The 27666-nt window shown below is 32.2% G+C and overlaps 1 protein-coding gene across 6 annotated transcripts in view; it reads left to right on the top strand.

Annotated features, from left to right (window-relative positions):
• Positions 1 to 13233, top strand: part of LOC143238128 (uncharacterized) — a 42732-nt gene extending 29499 nt beyond the window's left edge. For 3 of the 6 annotated variants that reach the window (XM_076478090.1, XM_076478091.1, XM_076478088.1), the window contains 3 exons: positions 1531 to 1921; positions 7190 to 7355; positions 10394 to 13233. In XM_076478090.1, the coding sequence (XP_076334205.1) occupies positions 1636 to 1921; positions 7190 to 7355; positions 10394 to 10778 (837 nt within the window). In that variant the 5' untranslated portion in view covers positions 1531 to 1635 and the 3' untranslated portion in view covers positions 10779 to 13233. Of the gene's footprint in view, positions 1 to 496; positions 637 to 1530; positions 1922 to 3336; positions 3603 to 3837; positions 4053 to 7189; positions 7356 to 10393 lie in introns of those variants that run through there. The other 3 variants (XM_076478089.1, XM_076478092.1, XM_076478093.1) reach the window with 3 other exon arrangements.
• The last annotated feature ends 14433 nt before the right edge of the window (positions 13234 to 27666 follow it).

The following is a 27666-nucleotide window of genomic DNA, read 5'->3' as shown; positions in this document are numbered from 1 at the left end:
GAAAAGTGTAAGACGGTTTTGTTCTCTGATGAGAAAAACTTTACCCCGAATGGTCCAGATGGCTTCCAGCGTTATTGGCACGATGAGGATATCCTACTGGAGACATTTTCTACATGACACACTGGAGGAGGTTCCATCATGATCTGGGGTGCTTTCTCCTTCCATGGAACAATGGAGCTTCAGGTTATACAGGAGCGTCAAACAGCAGCTGGCTACATTGGCATGTTGAAGAGAGCATCCTTATTGACTGAAGGCCCTCGCTTGTGTGGAAATGACTGGATCTTTCAGCAGGACAACGCTGCAGTACACAATGCCCGCAGAACAAAGGACTTTTTCTTGGCGAAAAACGTGATTTTTTTGGATTATACAACGTGTTCGCCCGAACTGAACCCCATTGAAAATGTTTGGGGGTGGATGGCAAGGGAAGTCTATAGAAATGGACGTCGATTCCAAACAGTGCATAATCTTCGTGAAGCCATCTTCCTTACTTGGAATAACATTCCAGCCAGTCTTATGCAAACATTTATATCGACCATTCCAGAGCGAATGTTTGTAGTTATTTGCAATGACGGCCGTGCAACTTACTACTGAGACCTCTTGTTGGGCATTTCCTACCTTGTTTAGGACTTCTGTTTGGTATGGTCTTAAACTTTTGACCAGCTAGTATTAAAGCTAATTTCATAGTGTTCACATTTTCCTTATTAAATGCTAAAAACACTTTTTTTTATTTTCCCTTTTCTTATTTTCATCTTTCGAAGCTCTACTCAAATAAGTGGTTGAGTCTAACAATGTAAAATGCATATTTTTTCTTTATTTTTATTGACCTTAAGATTTTGGCCAGCAGTGTATATAAAAAGGATGTATGTGTACATGTGATAAATAAATTCATGTATTTTGGCTTGCACAGCGTTAATGCATTTATATATATATATATATATATATATATATATGAAGGTGTGTTTGTATGTGTATATATATTTTATGGCATTATTCAGATTAGTAATTAACATTTTGAAGGAAAAAATAAATAGTCCAAGTAAAAGTGTTGATAATAATATTAATATGTTACTTAACTCACTAAATGATCCTTATGTCGTGATAAAAGATCTACGTTACTCAGGTCGATAAAATAAAAGTTACATATAGTGGAATACGTGAAAAATTTGAAGTGTTTGACCACGTGTACACAGTTCATATGGCAGAAAGTTTCAATGTTGAACCTCGTCAGTTGAGGGTTTCATGTGGACAGCAACGATGCATAGCGAACTTTCTTACCTCATCCATCCTTCCTTCAGAGGCACAGCAATATGTCTGCGGACTTACAACGCCAGAAACTTGGTTTGAATACCCATGATGGACACTGCACAGATAGCCCATTGTGTAGCTTTGTGCTTAACTTCAAATAAATTAAAAGTATAAAGATTGTTATTGAATGATGTTATTTCTTATACTTAACACTTGTTAACTTTACTTATGATTGTTGCGCAAACTCCTTGGATCTGTTTTATTGTTTATTTTTTGTATGATTAGTTCATGCACCAGTGGCATTTCATCAGTGGTCACTACATATTGGAATGATCTGCCTTCACCACAGACCTCATTGACTAAAAGCTGATCAGCTGGCAAGAGATATGGATGTCTCCTTGCAAAGACAGCAGCAAAGAGAAACCCTCTTCATGTACCATGGCCATCAAACACTGCAAGAATACAGCTTTCCCCAATATATGTGAACTGATGAAGATATTATGCACCGTTCCTGTCATATTGTACGAGTATGAGAGATCGACCAGCACTCGGAGAAGACTGTACGTTTTCAACCGGACCAGAATGCAGAAGGAACGTTTATCCGCTCTTGCAAGCATTCAGGTCTACTATGAAAAGGAAGTGGATGTAAATACAGCTGTGGCCCCTGAACTTGAAAGTGTGTTGATGTTATAAGTATAAATATATAAGTGTTCTGTATTATAGAAGATCATTTCAGAATGTAATACAAGTCTACATATGAGTGTATGGGTTTTTTTGGCGAGGATTTACAAAATAGAAATAGAAGTGCTTCTATTATGGAGCTTAACGATTTTATTATTATTTTCATCTTTTACTGTAAGATTCGTTTTTAAAACAGGTACGATGTTTTGATCACTGGCCCGATCATTCTCAAGTATTAATGTTTTCATTGGCTAATGATTTTCATTTGTGTTTATTCCTTTTTCCTTAAAAATAAAATTTTCAAACTTGATGTGCTCAGCATTGCCAGACTCTGATGTGAAACAGTATGGTATCAGTGGATATTTTAATTCACGTTGAAATGGAGTCCTAAGGAGCTAAAAATGCGCCTCAGGCCTTCTCAAACCCTATAGCTTTCGGGAGCCTCTGGTTACTCCCAGACCCTCGCCTCTAATAACTCGGACGCCCAAATAACTAATTTAAGAACCACCCAAACCAACACCGTAGCTGAGGAACTGCTGCAGAAAATCGACCACTAGATTTTAACGTTGTAAGTCTGTAGACTTACCACTGTTCCATGCGTGGACATTTAAAGTTTGTGAAAGATTTTTTTTTCTTTCTCTTCAACTCTTTTTAATTAAGGCGGAGTCATAGCATTAAATGTCATGAAAATATTAAATTGTAAACATCACTATCAATAGCATACCAATTTGCTTTTAGAAATGTACACTATTTGATACAAAGAGTATGCCTGAAGAATATGACAATTTTGCAGCCCTATTTGATCCGGAAATATGTTTCTAGGTATAAAGAAAGTCGAAATGAATGAAGAACTTAGCTACCTAATTTTTATGTCTTCTAATTTGTAGTTTGATGATAAATTATTCTTAAAATTTCATCCATTGTACCTTCTTCTTTAGTTAGATAGTTATTTTAAAGAGTAGAAAAAGCACTTCCTATACCTTAGGACAGTGTGTTACCTCCTACACTTATAAGTTATAGCTATTCGTTGAAATGATTTTGTTTGTAGTTAAGCATAAAGCTACACATTGGGCTATCAGTGCTCTGCCCACTACGACTATCAAAACCCATTTTCCAGCACTACAAGTTCGCAAGCATACCGCTATGCCACTGGAGGGCACGTTGAATTAATAAACACCTAAAAATTTCTTCTTCCGAGTTTATAGTTAAGCAACAGGATTGCTTACCTAGTGAAAATTATTATTATGTGTTGAGAAGCTCCTAATAACAATTTTTATAATTTTGAGAAAAAGCGATATTTGTACTCGTATCGTAAGTATAAATATTACTTTTTCTTTAAGTTATGGTAATAAAATTATTTTAAAAAGGGGCGATTTCGATCTATATTGTGATAGGCGAAATAGCGAAATAGATCATAATGATTGAATGAGCGAGAGTTACTCAAATAACAACTCACCTATTTCAGTCGCACGATTGTCCGCGATATTATACTCGCGCGAGAAATTTAGTTAGGGGAATTTTGACTTTTTATTGCATTATGGCTGTGAACTCATTTCGGTTGATTGAACTTGTTCGGAAACATCCTATATTATATGATATAACAAGATCTGATTTCAGAGATCGTACTAAAAAATCAGCAGTTTGGAATATTATAGCATCAACCTTAGGTGTACCTGGTAAGTTCGAACAAAAAATCTCTTCGGCTTCTTGCGAAAAACGGTTGTGCCGTTTGTCGCTCGTTAAAATTATCTTGGATTGTTTTTCTGAGTGTAAGCCATTTTATAAGGCAACATGATTTATTAATTATATTAAAATTAGAAAACGAAGTTTTTCTTCGAATAAAAACAACGTTGTTTTTATGTTTTCATAGTATTATTATAACCAAATATAAAACGATTAAAAACCTTTCAACTCGGGTTAAAGAGTTTTTATCGTTATATGTTAAGGCTTCTTGAACCTACGGATTTTTCTGACCAAGAAATTCTCGCCAATTAATGAGGCTGCTTCTTGCATACACATATATAAGACCGAAACGGAATTTAATGTGATACTTAGTAGATGTAGACTTTATATCATATTTTCTGTGAAGCTGAGTATGAAAAGGCATAGTATCAGTAGCAAACATGGTATCTTGATATTGTTGTATAGTAGTTAGTGAATTAGTTACGTTGACCAATTGTAAATAACATTATCATATAGTGATAATATTATATATAAAACATAATTATAGAGAAAACTGTATATTGAGTCATTATCTTAAAATTAAATAAAAAAACAAACAAACAATTTGTTCCAGGATAAGAATTTCACAAAAAGTAGAACTAGAAATAATTATAAGCACATTGCAAATCGTGAGCTTTTATTCAGGGTACAGATATCTCCATGGACATAAATACTATGAAGTATAACAAATAAAACGATATAATAAATGTCAGTTCTAAAGTGTATTATTCTCATGGTTGAAAATTATGTATTTTCAAATAATAGGGATATGCAATAAATTTTTATAACTTTAATAAGTAAAAACAAATATATATGACTAAAAAAATTGTCTCATATATTCAGTGAGAAGTACATTTTAGGTAATTATAAATGCACTCTGTGAATGTTTTTGACATGTACAAACAAGTAATTATAACCTTTAGAGCATGGATATAATCCTCTACAATAATTCTATTCAATTTCAGGATGTTTTAATAATGTACAGAGTGTTGTAAGACATGTAAGACCTATGTTGTATATTGGAGTTGGTTCTTTGTTTTTCATCTTTTCTTTCTTTGTCAACACACTGAGAATGTTGATTTTGAATAAAATGAATGTCATTGTGCAGGGTACTGCAAGGATTGTTGAACATTCAAGAACAGATGGTATATGCAGTAATTTTACTTAGCTTAAACTTAGAGATAAACTTTGTACACTGATTGAGAATGATAGAAATCATGTCAACATCCATGACAATTTTTAAAACATTACACCAGGACCAGTATTTTAATAAATCTTACAATTTCCAGTAATTTTCAAGGATGAATATTTTACTAGTTACAACTATATCTGTTGTGGGAATTTTCTTTAAAGATCACTTTGCATTTACATATGTTTCTTATTTTATTTCAGCCTTGTAAAAAATCACATCTAGTGTCATATTTGTACCATATTTTATGTAATTATACAGTTTCATATGATTTTGCATAACCTCAATTTGTCTTCAACTTTAGACGTAATTTGGGTTTAGAATGCCCACATGGTTAGTGTACTAGACTGTGGGCTCATAATTTGCATTCTGTTACTACTAAAAACAAATGTTGCATTCCACACTTTGCAGAAGTGGGTGTTTTATAAAGGTGGCTGTCAAATCCTACTCTTTAGTCAGACATGAGTATTGCCTTGTAAAGTTTGCACATTTTTGATTGATCATAAATACATAAAACTCAATCCATTGAGCCTTTTGAATCAAAAATTTTCTTCTCAGGCTAGTGATGAACATTTTAAATACTGGTATCAAAGGTTTTGAATGGCAATTCTGAACATTTATGGGCAGAAGGTACATGGCTTAACTGTTGGTACCTAAGCATTCTGTTTGTAGATCTGGAATAGACATAAATTTTCAGTTTGGTAGGAGAATATTGCAGTATAAGTCTTTTTTTAATTCTAGCTTTGAGGATTAGGAACATTAAATTCTGTTGTCGTGTGTGCTTTAAGTTAACAATATGGGAATTGGGCTGCTAAATGTTGCAGATTGCAAGGTTTATTTTCAAAGTTATACAATGGCTAAGCTTTTAATTTTTTTTTCTTTTTCTCTGATATGTTTTTGCAAGACAGGATATTAACAATTTTCATGATCTTAAACATATTTTTGGGATATAGTGAAATTAACCTGAATTATGTTGACATTAATCCCTTGGAAAGAAGACCAAGAGATTAAAGCTAGTATATAAAACACCAGAATCAGAAGATGTTTTTCCAAACATTTTAAAACACATCAAAAATCAGGTACATGAGCTTCACCAGTAGGTCAACAGATGATGGACAGGTGCCTGATGATTGGAAACTACAAACGCTATTTAATATTTTTGGGGGATGGGGTGCAGTGAGAATTATCATGGAAATTATAAGCCAGTTCGACTTATTTGTAGTGGGGAAAATTCAGTTACTCACTTGAGCTTTTTTCTTGAAGTTTTAGATATCAGAGAAGTGTCTGATTATTTGAGAATTATTACTGCTACTGTTTTTTTTTTAAGGGGGAGGAGTTATTTATATTTGTAAAGGAAGAAAATAAGAATTACCCTCTAAATTATAGGCTAATTAGTTTTACTTTTGTAGTAAGAAAAATTATTTCACAAAACAAATCACTAGTTATGCCTCACATAATTGGAATACTATATGAGTTTTGGTTTTCTTACAAAGTAGGGATATTGACTTACTGAAGAAGGGTCAGAAGAAGGCTAGCAAGGATTAAGGTTTCTAAACTTGCTTCATTTTGAGAAGGTTAAGAGTTGATCTTACTGAAGTTTACATGATCATTTAGGGAACGGAAAAGATAAAGGGGCCTTAATTTTTTTGCACTGTATTCTGGAATCAATAAGATGAAAGGACATAAATTTCAGATTTGAAAAAAAACAAACTAGTTTCCTTTTAAAACATTTATTTTCCTAACAAGGTGATTTGGTGTCAGAATTGTACAGTATTTAAGAGGAGAATAGATGGTATCCTGAAAAATAAAAGGTGAATGTTTACTTTTTGACATGAATGAGGTTATATAGAGGCAACCTTAAAGGACCAAATAGTTCCTTGTTGTCTTCAATGTTATGCATAGAACCATGATAAGAAAATTCTTATTTGGTATGTTGCTAATTCTTGTTTTTCTCGTATTCCCATGAACATCTTATCATAAAAAGTAATAGTGTTAAAATATCAACCTAAAAGTTGAATAAAATACATTACACCATGCCCCAATTTTTAATAAATATTACAATTTCCAAGGACCTATATTTTATTAGATATAACTCTTTCAATTGTGATAATTTTTGTTAGAGATCATTTTGAATTTACAAGTGTTTTTCAGTTTACCTCAGCCTAGTGGTAAAATTAGTTCTACCTCATATTTGGTCCATATAGTATGTAATTGTACATTTACATCTGATTTTTGCATAACCTCAGTTGAGCTTCAGCTTTAGTTGGTAACTTAGTTAAAAGTCTCAATTCCTGTGCCATTTATCAAAAGAAAATAGAATTATTTTTAATTAAAAATCATGTTTTTTTGCAGCTGAACTGTGTAAATGCAGATGGAAAAATCTAAAGGATGTATTTGTAAAAGAGAAAAGAAAGCTTGAACAACAGGTAAATGGAACTTCTGTCAAACATAAAAAGAAGTGGAGATTCTATGATAAATTGACTTTCCTGTGTGGATATATGCCAGTGAAGGATATAGGGTGAGTACTTTCCATACCAATACCAATTTCATTCTATGATAAATAATTATAACTTTTCATCAGAGTAAACTCAAACTAAAAATCAAACTGGTCAACAGTATAACTGATTAAATATAATTTTCTTACACTTTAACTTCTGAAGAACATAACTGATTGCTTCATCAGTTTGAAACACTTGCTTCTAATATTTTTGGCCATAATTTCAACAACACATCACGAGGTTTGAAGAAGTTAGGAGATTTAGTTTAGTCGTAAATACAGATTCTAAACTATCAATGCAGAACAGCCTTTATAATAAAAGTATAATAATATTAACTAATAAATCAAAATGAAAAGCAGTGACATGCAACATAATGACTGTTATTGTTAAACAAACAACTGTAACATTCAATAACTAGTGTAACTGATATTGTTAGTGATAAAAACACATGTAAGAGCCAACCAGTTAGAACTTGGAACTTTTAAAAAATCAGCTGCTGTGTGAATATATTTTCTTCCTAATATTACTCAGGTTAAATAAAGCTAGAATGGTTAGAAATGGGTAGAACAAGCAAGCACGTCTCACTGTCCACAGTAATATCACTTTCCAAGCAGAATGAAGAAAATGTTTTCTTAACTATACAGTTTTTGAACTTAAATTATTAGCATTTGAATTAGATATTTATAATTCCTATTAGAAAAATGTCTCCAACAACAATCACAAATAATATTTATGTTTATATAAGTACAAAAGAATCTTTTGCTGTTGTACATTATTATTATCAATTTTATTGTCATAATCATTGAATCGATAAACTAGGACGTGGATACCAGCACATTTGTATTATGCAGGAAAAGTAAGATCTGAAAAAAAAAGTCTGTATTTCCTAAACTGGATAATTAGTTATAGAATGAGTTGCCATCAGTCGTATTACAAACTGGGAACATATAAAGAGTTTAAGAAGGGAATATAAAATTTTGACTTTTCATTTCTTGGGGATGAGTATTCTGTAAAAATCTTGAAGGGCCAAATATTTCCTTGTTTGTATATTACTTATAAGTGAAAAAGGAGAATTTGATATGTAAAGACTGTGTTCTGATGTGGTATTACCTTCTCTGCATAGAGTTATCTCAGTTTTCTTTCTGCTCTCTAACCATTGCTAAAGAAATATTCATGCTCAGATCACCTGTCTATACATTCCATCAATTTCATGCCATTTTTGAACATGTACATATCATGTTATTACTCTCCATCAATAGTATTGCATCACCTATATATTGGTGCATGTAGTTAACTTTTGTTTCTCCTCATTCCTCACTTTCTCAATTATCACTACATCATTTAGACTGTTGTTTTGTGTGCAAGTGCTGTTTATGATTGTGCTTTTTGGCCATTTCTAATGTGTTTCTTTAAACTCTTGTATCAACCACAGTTTTATTTTTCTGTATTTGGTTTCATTTGTTTCAACAATTCGTTTTTTAAATTTGTTTCTTGTTCCTGAACTGCAAGTGAACTTAGTATGAAGTGGAAGTGTAACATCTCTGAATTTGATATTGCCGTGACAATTGGCAACGCAAGTGATATGACTTTCCAGCACTCGGATTCTACTTTTCTTCACAGGAAATGTAGACCTTCATTTGCAGGGAGTTAGGATCATATGTTTAGCTGGCAGTTTTTTCTCATTTTCAATCTATGTTTCTGAGAAACTATATAATCAGGGTGACAACAGTTTGAATTTTTTTTTTTCTTCAGACATGTTCTTATTTTGGTCAGTCACGAACTTCTTCAGAAGATTATACCTTCCACCCCTTTTTTAGAACATGTTAATCAAGTATGTGATTTCACATATTTCCTCTATTGCCTATTATGCTTCCCATTCCTTATTGGGTGACATTTCACCTTTTGAATTTTTTTCCCCTGCTATGTCTTCAGATTTACAATGGTAAAATCAAGAATTTGATTTCCTGTGGTGGACACAGCAGATAGCTTGATGTGGTTTTGCTATAAGAAAACACCCACAAACACACATTTGTCTAGTTTTGATTGAATGCTCACTTCCTTTTCATAATTCTGGTTGCTTGTCGTATGACACTGTTTACCTCCAATTGGGGTTGGTGAACATATTTAACATTGTCAACATGCCTTAACCCTCATGCTTATGTTACTATATATATTTCTCTATATCCGTTTTATTTTCAAACTCCTAATGCCAAGGATGGGTTGTGGAACCTCTTCTGTCCAATTGAAGTTGTGTATCAACGTTGCTTATTCGCTATTGAATTGAACCTTTAAGACTAGATTTCACTTGTGCACATCCTTTTTCTTCACCCATATCAAATTTGATTACTTCTTTAAAAACTAAGAACATACATGTTTCAGATTTAGTGTATGTATCCTTCAGTTTCATTCAAAAGCATAGTTGTATTATGGGCAGTCACTTTCCACTTGGTGTCAGTAGTGAGTACCTACACTAGCTCTTCAACTATTGGAATGTAGAATTCTATCTTTGAATCAGAAGACATAAGACTGCATTGAAAGTTAATAGTTTTCTTTCACTGGAAATGTATTTCTGATAGACACTTGCCTCCTCTCGCACACTTGCTGCCCTTTCTTTCCTCTGCCACTTCTCAAAAGTGAGAATGGAGTGGGAATAACAGAAGAATCTACTTGTGTCAATGTAGGTGGTGGAATACTCAAAATTGATGAGGTTAATAGACCAGTGCACAACGTGTATAAATCTTTAGCAACGCTTAGAGGCCAGAAAAAAGGTTGAAATTGCTTTGTGTGTCAAGAGATAAGTACTTGTTGGAAATACATTTTGTGCAATAAAAATGTTAACTTTTGTTTGAGAGCCATACAGTTACAATGATAGTCTAGATTTAATCTAGATCTAAAAAAGTTTTGTTACTGAATTATTTTTAGAATTATCTTTATGTAATATTTTTCCTACTAGAAACTATAATTTAAATCACTGTATTTCTAAATATTATGTTCATTCAAATAGACAAGTTAGTTTTTTCCATTAGAAAATACTTAGTTTTTTTTCTGTTGTTCTTAGACACAATAGTTCTATTACATCTGAAGATCTACTGAAGGAAATGCAGCAATCAAAAGAAACTGTAGTTGTTCCACATTTACAGGAAGAGGAAACAGAGTCATTGGAAATTTCTCAGAACAGAGATACCTTTCATGGTATAAAAAGGAAATGTCCTTGTATTAATTTGAAAGGACCAGATAAACTGCATGTTATTTCTCAAGTACAGGATGAAGAAGGCCATTTTGGTGAAACAGTTGCAGCAGTGCTGAGACGTCTGACTCCGTACCAGAGAGCTGTTGCTAAGGTTAAGATTCAAGAACTTTTACTTCATGCTGAATTTAATGAAAAAAAGCAGTTGTCCCTTCACATTCCTAGTGGTGAAATTCTTGACCACGAGAAGATGTGAGATACAACACAATGATCTTTCCAAGTTGGTCCAATAAACTCTATAACAAACCTACCTGTATATATATATATATATACATAGGTTTTGTATCAGTTTATATGTGTATAGCTTGTTTACTAGCTTGGTTACAGAAATAAAATATTCAAATTAGAAAGTCGTTTATCACTATATTTGTTTTATTCCTGCATATTTTTCCATTGTTTAATGTGCAGCTCATATAGAAAGCTTTTATTCAAAATTTTTAGATGTGACACATGCTTCAGTTTGCTTCACTGAATGACACAAGGTTTCCTTTATAGTTTATCGTTTTCTGCTCGGGACTGGAAGTTCAGTTGTTTTTGTGTGACAACTGAGTGAAGTAGGATAGTGATTGTATCCTAAAAAATGAGTTGTGTTAACTATGATTTTAACTATAGTTAAAATATGATTTTTTAATAGAATATGAAATATTTACTACCAATAAAATGCTTTAGTAGAACTTTATTATTATTTAGATTTAATGCTAAAATATAATCTGTAAACACTTACAATATATCACTATTAATAACTTCAAAATATATGTTAATCAAACTTCTAATTAAAGTAGAAAATTTAATTTATAGTTTTTAATGAAGCAGTTAAATGATAGCTACATGCAAAGAAAGAAAATATAGTTTATAATGTAGTTTGAAAAAACTGATCACCAGATTTCAAATTATGATTAAAACATTTTTCAGCAACTGAATTACTTCAGTATCAGAACAGAAACAATTTGATGTGATTGGATTATCAGAAAAACTAATTTCATTCCAGAATTTTCTCATCAGTTTTTCTTTAAAATATACATACTTGTATAAAGCATGGAAAGAAAATATTGGACATTTCTAATTAGGATTCAGTGGCTCCCCAGTGGTACGTCTGTGGACTTAAAATGCTAGAAATTGTGTTTTCATACCCATGGTGGGCAGAGCATAGAGACTATTGTGTAGCTTTGTGCTTAACTTCAAGAAAATGAATTAAATAAGAACTAAATGAAAAGTACAGGACATGGTTGGTTATTTCATAAAAATTCAAAATATTCAATGGGTAGTGTTTTTATTATGATTGTAGTAGATTATTGCTTTTGAAAGTTTTTAAAAAAAATATGTTACTGTATCTTATAGATATGAAACATTTCCAATCATATAAGTTAAGTTAGTTGATTTTTCAACCTGTTATAATAAGTTTATTTGTCATAATTAGTGATATTGTAAAACAGATACAAGGTTAAGACTTGTTTCATTGTATGTGGAAACATGGAAATTAGCTCTTCAGTTGGAAACTTATTTGGGAAGTCTTTTAAAAGGAAATAAAATTGTGTAGCTTTCTTAGAGATAATAAAAACTTGATATATTTATAAAAAATAAAATTTGTAAAAAACAAATGAAAGTTTAGGAAAGCTTATGTTTTAATATATTAAAACTTTATTACACCAATTTCATTAAAACTTTAGTTTTTTAACCCAATTAATTGTGTAATGGATAAGATGAATTTTAAAGTAGTAATGGATATTTAATCCACAAGAAGTGTGGTTTGGAAAACTTACAAAGAGGTTTTCCTGTGTTTTAATGTATATTTTAACTAGAAACAACTTCTGAATAAGACACTTGTATTGTCAGAAGCATTCTTTTCTATACTGTTTATTTTAACTAGAATTAAAGTAACATAGCCACATTACTGGAAAATGCTACTATTACTCATGATTATTTTAATATATCAACTTAAAATTTAATTGTTCACAAGTTTCTGCAAAAACAAACCAAAAACATTGTGAATTTTCTTGGACTATTTGCTTTGAGAAGCATTATTGGAAGACTGATGAGCTTTGATAATTTCTTGGTTTTATGACCATGATGATTTTAGGGGATGGCTGTCATCAGGTCCCCTGCTGAGACAGCAATAAGTTTTTGGATTTATGATGCTAAAATCTGGAGTTCAATTTCCCTCAGTGGATACAGCAGATAGCTCAATGTGGCTTTGCTATAAGAAAACTCACACATGCAACAGAAATTGCTTGAAAGCTGCAGTTATATTTGCAATCATATTTAATTTTCACAACTTTCAAGATCCAAAATTTCCATCATTGGAGACCTCTAAAAGAACATATTAAGTAACTGTGATATGTAATATATACAACAGATGAACATAGTGTATGTAGAATTGAAACGTATTTGAATTATATATCTTACCAGAGGCAACACTGAAATATTTCACTTAGCTTTATTAGTGTTTTGATGATCCAAAGCTGTAATTTTAAAATTATTTATGAAAATAGTGTTTTTTGGTTTTTTACATGTTTAGGGACAGCAAGGGGAGAAAAGATGTTTTTTTGTTTTTTTTTTGCTTTACTGGTTCTGCCTAAAACTGTTCTTTGTTCAGAAGCATTAATTTTGTAAATTCCCAAGTGTCATAAAATTAAAGATGTTCTAATTATTAATTAAAACTCCAGTTTTCACTTGATAAATCTAATGATTTATGGGCACTGAAATAAGTAAACTTTTTTCCAGAAAGTAAAGGATTCTTAACATTTATTGCAAATTATAATTAAATTCAAGACAAGAAAAAACAGTAATTAGAAAATAATTAGCACATTGCTCAGTACATTCAGAAATAATAATATTTTTGACATAACTTCTTTTTAACTCCATTGGTTGTCAATTAAATTTATCATTTATACATGTCATCATTTGGAAATTGTTGTTACAGGATCTTCTTCATCTTTTGAAACATTCATTAAAACAGGAAGTTTGCTTAGATTGACCACCTGATAAGTTCCAGTTAAAGGAATCTAAAGTCTTCACAATAGTTTATACCCTAATTACTCTTTAGTAACTTATATTTAATGCAGCTTCATTACACTTAGTTGATTAATTCAGCATTATGAATGACTTACAGTTCATACTTTAATCAGTAACATCAAGGCATTTAGTATCTAAGTCAGTTGGAATTTCAGTTTCTGTAGTTATTAATCTTTATTTTATCCTAAATAGGTTTCATTTTCCACTAAACCAATAATCAAATCACAGTTGTTCCAAATATGAGGTGTTAAGTTGGAACTTCGTTTGTTAGTGCTGTCAGTATTTGGTTCATTTTGGTTTCAAAGGTAAACTCAGTAAGCTCACCCAATTTTATCTGCCAGTATCAATGACGTGCAGATGTATGTACATTCATATATATTTATATTCATTTTTTTATGTAAAAAAAAACAACACAGTCACATCACAAATATCTAATACCAGAGCACAAACCATAAAGTGGATTATTATGCAATGTGCTATGATTTTTGAGGTACTGGTAGAAGTAAGATCCAAATTATGGTTTAAGAGTCAGTTTTGACACCTGTAAATTTGTTGTTCAGGCTAAGAATTTGTATATGTAGAAACAGCATTTCCTACAATATGATGGCCTTATGATCTGGGAACTGGGAGATGATGGATTAGGAGCTGAGACAGAACATCTTGAAATAAGGTCAGATTTTTAGTAATACTACAAAGAGTCCAACCAGCCATCAGCTCAGTATGTTTTTGATGGATCAAATATACAACATCGTACTGAGAATAAGAAACACTGTCAGTATTAACAAGGAATTTTTTAGCACACTCCATCATGTCTGTAACAGTAGTGATTAGAACATAAAAATGGATCAATTCTTGAACATTGGTTCAGTGACAAATGAATACCAGGTAAAGGTCAAAGACGTTTGACCATAAAAAAACCGAACTACAATTAAGCCAAATGTCAGGTATCTTGATGCTATTGGCTGAAAAGTGAACAATGAGTCTTTTACTGCATTTATATTTCAAGAATGGATTATTCACTAGAAAGAAAATCGAACATCAGTAACTAGGGATAGTGTCTGATATTAATTACAACACTGCAAAATATTAATAGTTTTTTTTACTCAGTCCTTATAATATTGTTTCATTACAAATTAAATATTTTACAGTAAGGAAGAATGCTTAAAGAACACGTATGATATTTTGATTACCGGTGCAACTAATTTCAAATACAGAAATTTTAAGACAAGGTTTTAGTACTTGAATCAACATTCAACAGCCTAACAATGTATTTAAATATCAGAATTGATAGTAGTTACTTCTGCATGTAGCTATCAATCCACGAATTAACAGATTATTTATTTTTTGGTTCAACAGAAGAAACAAATAAAAAGTGAGTAAACGTGGAAGTGTTTTGCGAATTTTTTTAAAAAAATTATACCTACTGATATGTTCTTAATGTACCGTCACTCTGTGGGACAATTGTTAGTCTACAGACTTACAATGCTAAAATCAATGTTTCGATTTCTCCAATTATTGTTTCAAAACTGTTTGTGTTCTTAGTGTGTTACATGCATAAAGAGTAACTAGTCGTTGTCTAAATATCTTGGTTTGTTTTCATATATAAAACAGTCGTTCTCTAATTGAAAATTAAAAATATGATGGTGTGTATAATGCAAGAAGTACTTAAGCTGCAAAGGCGCCATCTAGCCTAAACTATGTACATGAAAATGTATCTCAGGATGGCTGGTATGGGCATTAACACTTTTATCAAATTAAAGCAGAGAACAAAGTTTCGACATTTTTAGGTCATATTCAGGTTAACAAAGAGAGTTTGCGCCTGACCGTTGCCGGGCACATGTCTTAGGGACAAAAATGTAAACGGGTACGAGATTGAAGGGGCGTTGCAATTAGATGTTAAGTTATTAATTAGTATAGGTATAAAGGTGTTCCAGAAATTGTGGTTTTACATCTAAAGAACACACAGTTTCTCAACCAAGTTAACTCGATACACCACAAAATCAAGTTCACCTGTGAACAGGAAAAAAAAAATCAAACAGCATTTCTTAACCTCAATATCACAAGAACCAATACTCGATTCAAAATAGAAATCCACAGAAAAATCACCCATACTGGACTATACATTTCCTGGGACTCAGCACGTGAAACAAAACAAAAACTCAACATATTAAGAAACCAAATAAACACAACCCCAAAACTGTGTTCACCTGATAAAATTAACGATGAAATCAACAAAATAAAACAATACTTAATCAACATCAAAAAATTTCCTTCGGAAACCATTGAAAAGATTATACGAACAAACCAAAATATCTTGGGATTTGTTGTTGATCTAGGCGTATGCGTATACTTTTTCAACGATTTATGGAAGAAATGTGTTGATGTTGATGAAATGTTGTTTTATTTTGTCTATTTCATCGTTAATTTTGTCTGGTGAACACAGTTTTGTGGTTGTGTTTATTTGGTTTCTTATAATTAAAACAAATTTATAATAGTTTATGTGAGAAGCCAAGAGACGGAGAAGAATAAAAAATTCTGCTGAAAACGAATATTCTGCAAATATTTTGGGGTGTGAAGAAACAGCACTTTCTGAAGCTCTTAACGTTAAGAAATAAAGTATAATTAACGGTATACTGGTTATATGGTTAGTGGTTCAGTTGATATTATTGTGTTGTGTAATATCTTGACACATGATCATAATCTAAATTATATTTTACAATAGTTTTATAAGTTGTTGCATTGTTGTTATTTTTCATATAGTTTACTTTTTGTAACTGCTTATAATTTATTGAGTATGGAAGCACATTATGTTAACATAATAATAGGTAAGCAAATAACGATTTATAAGCGTAAGGAATACGTTTATTATACGTTTATACGTGTGGAACATACGTGTTTATCCTCGTAAGATATGGTCAGTGCTAAGCAATACGAAATTTATATATCATTACAAAACCAACATACACAAGGATTAAATGTTGTTAAACTTATGTTCTGTTGAAACATGTAGTATGTCTTTGTAAAGATATGTGGTCTATCTTAGTTTCTCGGCAATCGTGGAGTCGTTAAAAGACATCTTAGAAATAAGAGAACTAATGTTATGAAGTGGCCAGGGCAATCACCTAATATCAATCAGATTGAAAATTTACGAGTTAAATCAATTAACGATAGCAAGCGAAACACTGAAGACGAACTTTAGAAGTACTTAAAAAGAGATGGAATATTTGATTTGCACAAACTTATTGAAAGCATATCACGTCGTTGTGAAGCAGTACTGAACTCCAAGGAAATGCCAACTAAATATTAACTTGGAAAACTGGTTTATGTTATTTTGAGTTAAATTTTTAAGTTCGATTATTGCAGAAAAACGTGTTTGATCATTTTGTAGACTAAAATAAAAATGTCTAAAAAACTACAGCAGTGCACACCATTTGTTATGAGAAAATATAACCAAAATCGTGAAAAGTGAAAGTATTTACGAAATCCTTTGTTAAAATTAGGACTTAAGATCACATTTGAACAGATCACGTCGAGTGCGTTCTAAAAACGTATAGTTTTACATACTTTTCTGTTACTTAATAAAAGATAAAACAAATTTACATTTTTAAGAGGGTCAACTTTTTGTCCATCCCCTGTATATTGGAATATTTTAAAATATTTATACGAAAGGAAAAGCGACGGTGCAGATCCTAAACCACAAAATGGGTCTGACATTTATCAACCTTGAGGAATTTCGATGCCACCATATCAACAGTTGGAATGCTGCGAGAGGATTCTGTGTGGTTATCGTCAACACTTGCACAAACATTATGCCAAGTGGAAAGCTTGTGCACTCTACGACTGGAGTATTTAAAGTGAACTGCTAAGCTTCCAGTATTTCCAGATGGAATTCTGAAGAGAGAGAAAGAACTATTGGATTGTATTAAAAGTAATTACGTATAATTATTATACTTGTTTCATTTTTATAAATGTATACTGTAATCATGATGATACCAATCTGATGCTATTACATATGTAAAAACGGTTGGTATGGTTAGAGAAAACTCTATGTAGAGGAGCGAACAACATTTTGACCTTCTTCGGTCATCGTCAGGTTTACAAATAAAGAGGTAACTAGCCAATAGCTGATCACATGTTTGAAGGCAGTATGCAACTGAGTGTAGGAATGTAAAGGACGAGCTTAGATGTTTGATTATATTTATTAATATAGATATAAAGGTGTTCCTTTGTATTGGTTTATTTTGGGCTCGAGTTGTTGTATAAGTAAGGTTTCTTTAAATTTGCGTTTGTTTATGTTTATTTCTTTATTTAGTATTTGGGTGTTTTTTATGGTTATGTTGTGTTTATTTGATTTGCAGTGTTCGAAAACGTGTGAAGGTGACTTTTTATGTTCTTTGAATCTGGTTTTCATTTTTCTACTTGTTTCTCCAATATAGAAGTCATGGCAGTTATCACATTGTATTTTATAAATAATGACATTCCAGTTAATACCAGATTTATTCAAAAATCAGGCACAAAAGTAAGGTCTATATTATGTAACTAGTTTTGACAAATGTTGGTTATTTTTTTGCTGATATCGGGAATATATGGTATGCAGCAGGATATAGTTTCGTGATTTTTTTATTCGCGAGATATATTTACTTTTGTTGGTTGATTTTGCTTTCTGTCTAGGTGTGTGCGTATAATGTTTTCTACGGTTTGTGGAGGAAACTTATTGATGTTGATGAAGTATTGTTTTATTTTGTCTAATTCGTCGTTAACTTTATCTGGCGAGCATAGTTTTGTGGCTGTGTTTATTTGGTTTCTTAGTATGTTGAGTTTTTGTTTTGTTTCATGTGCTGAGTCCAAAGGAATGTATAGTCCAGTATGAGTGATTTTTAGATGGATTTCTGTTTCTTTTAAATTGTGTATCGGTTCTTCTGATCTCGAGGTTAACAAATGATATTTGATTGCTTTCTTCCTGTTCACAGGTGAAGATAATGTTGAGATGTATAAAGTTAAGGTGATTGAGAAACCCCTCAGTGGCTCAGCGGTATGTCTGCGGACTTACAACACTGAAAACCGGGTTTCGGTACCCGTGGTTGACAGAGCACAAATGCAAAACAACAACAACGTGATTGAAAAAATAAAGTGTATGTTCTATAGAAGTGAATCCCGCAATCATGCCATCTACATATCTGTACCAGTATAGTGGTGGATGTAATGCTGTGTTAATTGCTTGTATTTCAATATGTGTCACAAAAATATTGGCTAGAACTGGTGATACTGGATTGCCCATGCTTACGCCATTTATTTGTATATAGTTGTTGTTGTTGAACATGAAGTTTATCTTTGTCAATGCACAAACATTATCCAAAATTTACAGAAAAAACTACTTAAAGCCATGTGGAACACAAAATACAAAGTACTACATGACTTACAGAAACATAAAATGAACCTAGACCATCAACTGGCATGCTGCATTAAACCAGAGATTTACGGACTTGTACAACGAAACGTAAACCAAATCAATACTAAGAACGACAGAGACAAAAAGATCTGCCAAAACAAAAAAACTAGAAAAACTAAGATGCAAACAACAGAAAAGACATCACGACAAACCGTTGACTAACCTCATAATTAACAGATCCGACCGACAATTAAACATAGACGAAATACATCTACTTAACAAAGGACTAAACTTCGCAATAGCACCTAGGTACATTCCAACCTTAGAAATCAAAACATGTTTAGAAGATCTAGCCAGGAGACTTGTGATACTTTCAACAGAAAACAACCAACAGAAAGAAGACAACTTCGACAATTTTATTGTCATCCGACAGCCAAACTTCCCAGAAAAAATTAAATTTTATATTTTCCAGAAACACCTGAAAACATCTTAAACGATTTTTTCAAAGAATTTTCTCACAAAACCATCAACGCAATTTTACAAAACAGAAAACTAAAAAACAACCTTACAAAAGAGACATTAATTCCATTAAAAACCTAAATCAAAACAAAAACATAAAAATTTTAAAAAGCAAATAAAGGTAACGCTATAGTCATAATGAGCACGAATGAATACATCCAAAAAATAAAGAACATTCCATCAGACACGAACAAATTTAAACCAATACACACAAATCCAACAAAGACATATGAGACGCAACTAAACAAATTACTACTAAAAATGAAAAGAGCCAACACAATTTCACAAACACTTTATTCCTACCTACGTAAAACCGACTCGCGCACACCACAAATATACGGCATCCCCAAACCTCATAAACCAGATTGTCCATTACGACCAATAATGTCCACATATGAATCGTTTAATTACAATCTTTGTAAATACACAGCATGGGCATTCTCCAAATATGTAACATCAACCAGCTCATTCATCAAAGACTCTTTTAATTTCAAGTCTAACCTGAATCAAGTTAATGGCCAGTTTCGATGTCATATTTCTCTTTACAGAAGTTCCAACCGCTGAAGCCTGCAAGATAGTCTCAGAACTCTATATTCGAGACCCTAACCTATCAAGAGACATTCCCAACAACCAATTAGCAATCCTCATAGAATTCACCACGATGAAGAAAATCTCCATGTTCAACAAACAAATGGCCTAAGCATGGACAATCCGGTATCACAAGTTCTAGCCAATATTTTTATGACACAAGTTGAAATACAAGCAATTAACACAGCATTACATCCACCACTATACCGGTACAGATATGTAGACGACACGATTGCGGGATTCACATCTACAGAACACACACTTAATTTTTTCAATCACATTAACTCTATACATCCCAAAGTTAACTTCACATGTGAACAGGAAAAAAGCAAGCAATTATCGTTTTTTAACCTCAAAATTACAAGAACCGACACACAATTTAAAACGGAAATCCACATAAAATAACCCATACTAGACTATACATTCCTTAGGACTCAGTACATGAAACAAAACAAAAACTCAACATACTAAAGAAACCAAATAAACACAGCCACAAAACTATGCTCGTCAGATAAAATTAACGACGAATTAGACAAAATAAAACAATACTTCATTAAAATCAATAAGTTTCCTCCACAAACCGTAGAAAACATTATACGCAAACACCTAGACAGAAAGCAAAATCAACCAACAAAAGTAAATATATCTCACGAATCAAAAAATCACGAAACCATAAACTGCTGCATACCATATATTCCCGATATCAGCAGTAAAAATAACCAACATTTGTCAAAACTAGTAACAAAATATGACATTCCAGTTAATACCAGATTTATTCAAAAATCAGGCACAAAATTAAGGTCTATATTATGTAAAAACTACACTGACAAACACCACACCAACATTATTTATAAAATACAATGTGATAACTGCCACGACTTCTTTAATGAAGAAACAAGTAGAAAAATGGAAATCAGATTCAAAGAACACAAAAAGTCACCTTCACACGTTTTCGAACACTGCAAATCAAATAAACTTCAGTATACTTCACTGAAACTGTTGTATGTTAACTATGTTACCATTCCCTCAAATTATCGTTCATTGTTGTCAAGTGATTTGGATTCACCACTGAAGAGTCCTCTTCTTTAGCTTTGCTATTTGAAATATGAAGCTCATTTTAATATTCTGGTTGGGGTATACCCCCTAGCAGTAGTTTTCGAGTAGCTAAACATCTACTGAGGCCACTTCGTGCTAATGTATATTTTACCGTTGTGAAGATAACTTTCACATCTGTACTTACAGTTGAATCATTGGCAAGATCTGAATTGGATTGCCACGTACCACACTCTGACCTTAATTAAAACAACGTTTGAAGAGTTTGAACTTTATTTATTGACTGTTTCGATTATCAATGATACGTGTTTTGTGTATTCTCTTTATAATTTACATATAGTTCCCACAAAAATGTAAAATTATATTTGTTTTTTTGCATGATGTAACTTTCACCAACAAAACTTTTTATTTCTTCAAGTTTGACACAATATATTTGTCTTATTTTCATAAATGCATTCACGAGACAACTGTTGGCGAAGACAGTCGGTGCATCGTATATTTTGATCCAATTCTTGTTGGACCTGTGAGAGGCAGGTACATCTTCAACCTCTTCCTATGTTTTAACAGCAGATTTTTGCTTAATAATTTTTACTGCTGTATCAGATTCCATGTTCATTTCTTTCTATGATTTTTTAGTGATTTAAAATTCAACTGAAATGTAAGTTAGAACAAAAACTATTGACAGCAGATCGATGCCTCTTTGATCGTAATACTATCTAGAGTTAGTTAAGGAAAATGAGATAGCGATTTGGAAATCATAAATAAAATTGATACAAATGTTGTGCATATAAGACATTAATTTGTGGCAAGTTTTACAACTGTGATTGACTTCGAAGGTGAAAAAATGAACATTAAACTAAGTGTATCCACACTGTGAGAGGTGCATTAAGAAAACATTATTGGCATAATTTGATAGTGAAATTTCCCACTCACGCCAAATTTGATCAATTATGAAAACTGTTTACTTCTGGAGGAAATTTAACGTAAACATATTGTGGCACTTTACACTACAAATGGGACGTGGCGACTCATAAAACACATAATTTTGTGAGACAAAATGCGATGGTCATTTGCGGACGTTACTTAGTAGCACTTTAAGAAAATGACGTTCTGAGATGCAGTTATCGGAGTGATCAGTTCTAACATTGCTCTTCCTAGACACGAGAAGTATGTTTTAATGAAATGTACTTTTGATTTAGTTGTCCGTCTTTCCATGAAAAGAGAATTTTCTTTCGAACTGGTTTTACGACTATTACCAAACATGCTCGCCCTTTCAGTCGTGAGGGGCGTTATAACGTGAGGGTCAATCCCACTACTGATTGGTAAAAGAATGGCCCAAGAGTTGGCGGTGGTGACTAACTGCCTTCCCTCTTGTCTTATACTGCTAAATTAAGGTCGGCTAGCGCAGATAGCCCTTGAGTAGCTTTGCGCGAAATTAAAAAAAAAACAACGCCTATATTAGTTTTGTGGATTTAATTGCGTCTTCTTAAATTGTTAGCGCTACTTATTTTCCACTGCTTTGTCACCTACGCCTTTCCATCCATCTTCACTTGACCTCACACAGTCTGGAAGTAGCTGTAATCCTTAATTAAGCATTTGTTTTAATATGCGTGTGTTGATCTCTTATTCATTCTCCACAGCGCTGCCAATTGTCTATAAAATACGTCTTTCTCACTTCACCCACAGGTTTATTCGCTTGATCGAAACAATCACCAAGGAAAACTGTGCTACTCTTGTTGAAAAGTGTTTTATAATATAGTCCTAAAGTTACACTTTTTGTAAAGCATCAAAGAAAAGTTAAGCAGCACTTTTTTTAAGTTCCAGGTATGATGTGATGTTGTCTCTGATTACGCTGGAGAGAGAGAGGTCGTTGTGAAACAGGATTAAGTTTAGGTGTTCATGATTGGATTGCTTCACAAGTCGAAGAATATCAGCTACCAATGGAACAAGTTTCATTAAATTTACTGAAGTAAATTACATTTGATTAGGAAATAACAGCTTTTGACGGCTTGTATAAGTTTCATTACTGGAGACTCATGCACATACGACTATACTATTCTAACCACGTACTATACTCGATATCATAATATCAAAATTCTCCTTTGTTATATAACTACGTACATTAACAATATTCTTGTTATTTCAATGTTATTAATAACGATATTTGCAATTTTAGAAATGTTATTTGTAAGTTTCAATAAATACGTTTTAATGTCCTTTATGTTAGGCGTATACGTCACCAATCGTACATTGGTGAAATGTTCGTGAATTAATTGTTCAACACAAAGACTAACAATAGCAACTTATCATAAAATGAGCCTGATATTCCAGCAACAACAGATGTTGGGAACAGTGTGATGGATGAAACTCAAGCAACAGAAGGCATTTTACTGACATAAGTAAACCAAAGTTAAATATACTACAGATACCATGGCCAACAATAAGTATAAGGTCTTGTAGATTACCACAATATGTATTTCGTCAATTATCCTAAAACATTGAGATTTATTAGAAGCAACTTTACATGCAACTAGTGACTAGATGAAGATATAAACAAACACTTCAGCTTATTTTAAGGTATTATTGTTTGGAAGAGCTCTTACGAATCTGAAGAGTGAGGACATCCATGAGCACAAAAAAACATAAAATTCGAGTTAATTTTGGACATAAAATTGTAAAATATGATAATTATCGTTTTAACTGGAGACAATATTAACATCACGTTATAAACACTTGTCTTAAAGACTAGAAGTTACTTGAAAGTTTAAGAAATGATTTATCAATGCAAAACGGCAGTTAGACTAGAATTAGCTGCTGAATTATTAATAAATTAGGAAATGTATTAGTTTATAACTTCGCCAAAATTAAGTTCTTGAATTTTATGCTTGTGTTTCAACAAAGTAATAGACATTATTGTTAGCAAGTGACTGTTTATTGTTATTCATGAAGTTAGGTTTGTCATCCAAATCTTCTTATATTACACTCTTGAATGTTGGGAACTATCTTTACTATCCCATGAGAATCCATGGTTGTGGTCAAAACCTATTCTTCGTGATCTCTCAGGCACCATCTGACCAAGATGTCCTAAATGCCATGGGTAGTGTGGTAAACACGTTCAGGGATTATGACTCTCAAGTGATTAGTTGATACCCAGTCTAGAACATCAGATCAATGAGTCCTTATTAGCAATTTGGCAATCATTTTTGCATTATCCCTAGATCCTCCAGAATCCATGATTGTCTTAGCAGATACGTCTTGGCTCAGAGAGATTTATCATCCCATGATTTACCTTCTTTATTATTTAGTGCCCACCACCTCATATGCTGATGAGATAGTTCTGTTGGTAGACTTCATTCAAAAACAGAACCTCCAGTATGTCTGTGGGAGACTTTGATTAGAATTTGAGGTTTGGTTACTATGACTAGTAAAGGTCTAGATATCCTATACAGACTACTCTACTTGATCTCAGATTTGCCAGATGTCATATCATAGTGTTTATTCTTAGTTGGCCTTGCTTCCTTTGCATCTTGGTTGATCCTCAGAGAAGGAGTATGAAAAGTATTTCTGGATATACCATACATCAGTAGCAGAGATAAAAATCATAGACCTTCACAGTATCTAAAAAAAGATTAATGTCCAGGAGAGGATTCTTCCTAGACTTGATAACACACTTTGTTTCAGCAACTGACTCTTCCTCTTACAAGTCTATCAAGTTATGGATAATGCCATTTCTGATAGCATTTATTTAAAAATCTAAATAATGTAATAGTAGAAACAAATTGCAATAGACATAACACAAGGAAATGCTGCAGTAAAATGTCCTGTGGTCTTGACATCAAATGTTTCTTCTTTCTATCATTATGTGGTATATTTAGGTAAACTTAATTATTCCTAGAGCAATGAAATAGGTCTCCTGAATAAAAGGTAATCCAAAAATTTACCTATTATGGAGTAATACTAAGATTCTCTAAATATCTGTTTGTGAGATTGAGATAGACTAGGCACAATATAAAATATGAAAACCATAATATATTACAACGGCTGCACACACAGTGTATGCACTTGCTTCGACAATGATCTGTTGCTTCTACTGGAACAGAACTATTCTTTCTCACCAAAAACTACCTCAAGATAATCTGACAGTTTGAATTCAGTATCCTGTACTTCACAGGTAATTCTGAATTCATCCAGAGTGACTGGTGCTACCTATTTGCTAGTCATCTTAATTCAAATGTAGGGGGAGGTGATAACTTCTAAATACCAACTGACCCACCAATGATGAGCACTGCGGTCCAATGTTCTTGCACAACAAGCAGTATTAGAACATCATAATATGGGTAGAACAATGACAAAGGAATGAAGGGAGTTAGTACAAAATCCATTTATCCTAATATGTACAAGGATTGGCCCAATGGATCGAACCCATATTAGAGAAAGAATATTTACTATTATTCTGAATTTACTATGTGTATTTATAAGAAATAGGAAAAGCTTTTAGTAAAATTTTCAAGCTTGTTGATCACAAAAAAGTGTTACAGAAGTATATGTAACTAAGTTATGTATATGTATTGATGACATCAGTCTGACTTGGATTCTGAAGTCAGAGCACAAGGTGATGTTCATAGGAAGAACAAAAATACTTTTGTCTCGTGCAGTTTGCATATTGTATTTCCATATCTACAATCTTTTTCTCAATATCTTTAGATACACTTTTTTCTGGTACTTATTCTTTATTACAACAAATTCTTGCTAAATCAGCAATGTAGAGTAAAATGAATAGTTAACAACTCTGTCATAAAAAAATACCATGTTGAATGACATAAAAATGTCATAGTATGCTAACCTTGATCCTACTCATGCACACAGCTACTAACATTCTCTGCTATTATCCCTAATTTTGAACTACTAATCAAGAGAAAGCAACCAGTTAGGAGCACCCAAATACTCATGTTAAGAAAATGACTTACAGTACTCACAACTTAAATTGTAGTACTGCATGGATTCAAACTTAGTCATCAACTTTGAAGTCCAGAGCTCTGCAACAGAGCCAACTCATTCCCTTGTGAAAGTGTATCTTCAAGATTTTATGACTGAAATGAAAATAATATTCAATAAATTGATACTTGAGGAAACAATAAATCTCATTTAATTACAATGTGTGATATTATCTATTAGTAAATAAGTAAAACACATTAAATAAAAAGTTATATTTAAAGAATGATCTTTAAAGGAACTTCTACTCTGTACTGTCTTACCAATTTTCAGACCTGTGATCATTTGCTACATAACAAATATTTCACTGACACTACACATATAATAAGTAATTAAGAAGTCCATTGACAGGCAAAAAAATTCATAAACTGGGAGACATGGAATGAGATGTTCAAAACCTACCCCTTACAAATATCATTAAAGTTATTCAGATAAGGTAAACACTATAACATTGTTATAAAATGGTAGTAAACAAATAATAGCTTTGTTCAAAGTGTTGCCCAAATGTAACAAATGTCAATATGGCAACTTTATGTTAATACCAGTAGTTGCTGCTCTTGGTCTGCCAGCAGGGCACCTACATATACAAGTAACTGTAGTATGTAACTGCTGATATGCTTCCTTTAATATGATGAAAAATATGACATTAATCTGGGTTTTCTTTGTCATATAATCTACCAGCATCTTGGTGATACTTTCCATACAGTTGGAATACTATAAACAGAGAAGTACTTTTATATTTAGTTCAAGAGTTTAACCCAAGTTTGAAAAACAGTCTTCTCAAAAGGTGAATGCAATTCTTAAACTCTAAAGACATGCTTTTAATAGTTAAATACAAATAAAACAAAACATATGTACATAAAAATTAAATATATATTTACAGATTGTTCACTTTCCTTTCTTCAAAATTTTCCCCCCCCATTATTTTTAACTTAGTTCAGTTTTTTTCCCCTCAAAATTTATGCTTCCTGTATCTGTATGCTTTCAAATAAACACTGCAATGTTATTTAAATTACTTGAGAGCTGAATATTTGTGCACTACCTAATTTTAAGGGGTTTGAAACTTTTTCAATGTCTCAAAGATGCAAAGACCTATTTCTGCAAAATTCCAGATTTGCACCTCAAACTTGAAATCCTAACTGTGGTCAAATTCACTAACCTTTGCACAACTGTATATGCATAAAAGGGGTGTATTTATGCCTAAAACTGCTGGTCTAAAGGAGAGATGTGTCGTTTATAATGTGTTATTTCTTATTATGTACACATTTGGTTATTGATGTTGTAGGTGTATGACACATATATTAATAATATTTCCAAATAACAAGACTTTGAACAACCTCTATAATATTGTCACAGTGCATTCCATACTACTGAATATTATTTTTTTATATTTCTCCATTTCTAAATTATTTGACTATCAATTTACTTCTGCATCATGTTGTATATATATTTTTAGTTAGGAACTAGTTTTGCTTTTGGCAGAAATTAACTGTATTACTTTGTAAATAATTTCATTATTTAATGCCACACA

The sequence above is a fragment of the Tachypleus tridentatus genome, chromosome 13 (genome assembly GCF_004210375.1).
Source record: "Tachypleus tridentatus isolate NWPU-2018 chromosome 13, ASM421037v1, whole genome shotgun sequence".
NCBI lineage: Eukaryota > Metazoa > Arthropoda > Merostomata > Xiphosura > Limulidae > Tachypleus > Tachypleus tridentatus.
Note: the sequence above shows the minus strand (reverse complement) of the source record. Positions and strands in the feature narration are given on the sequence as shown.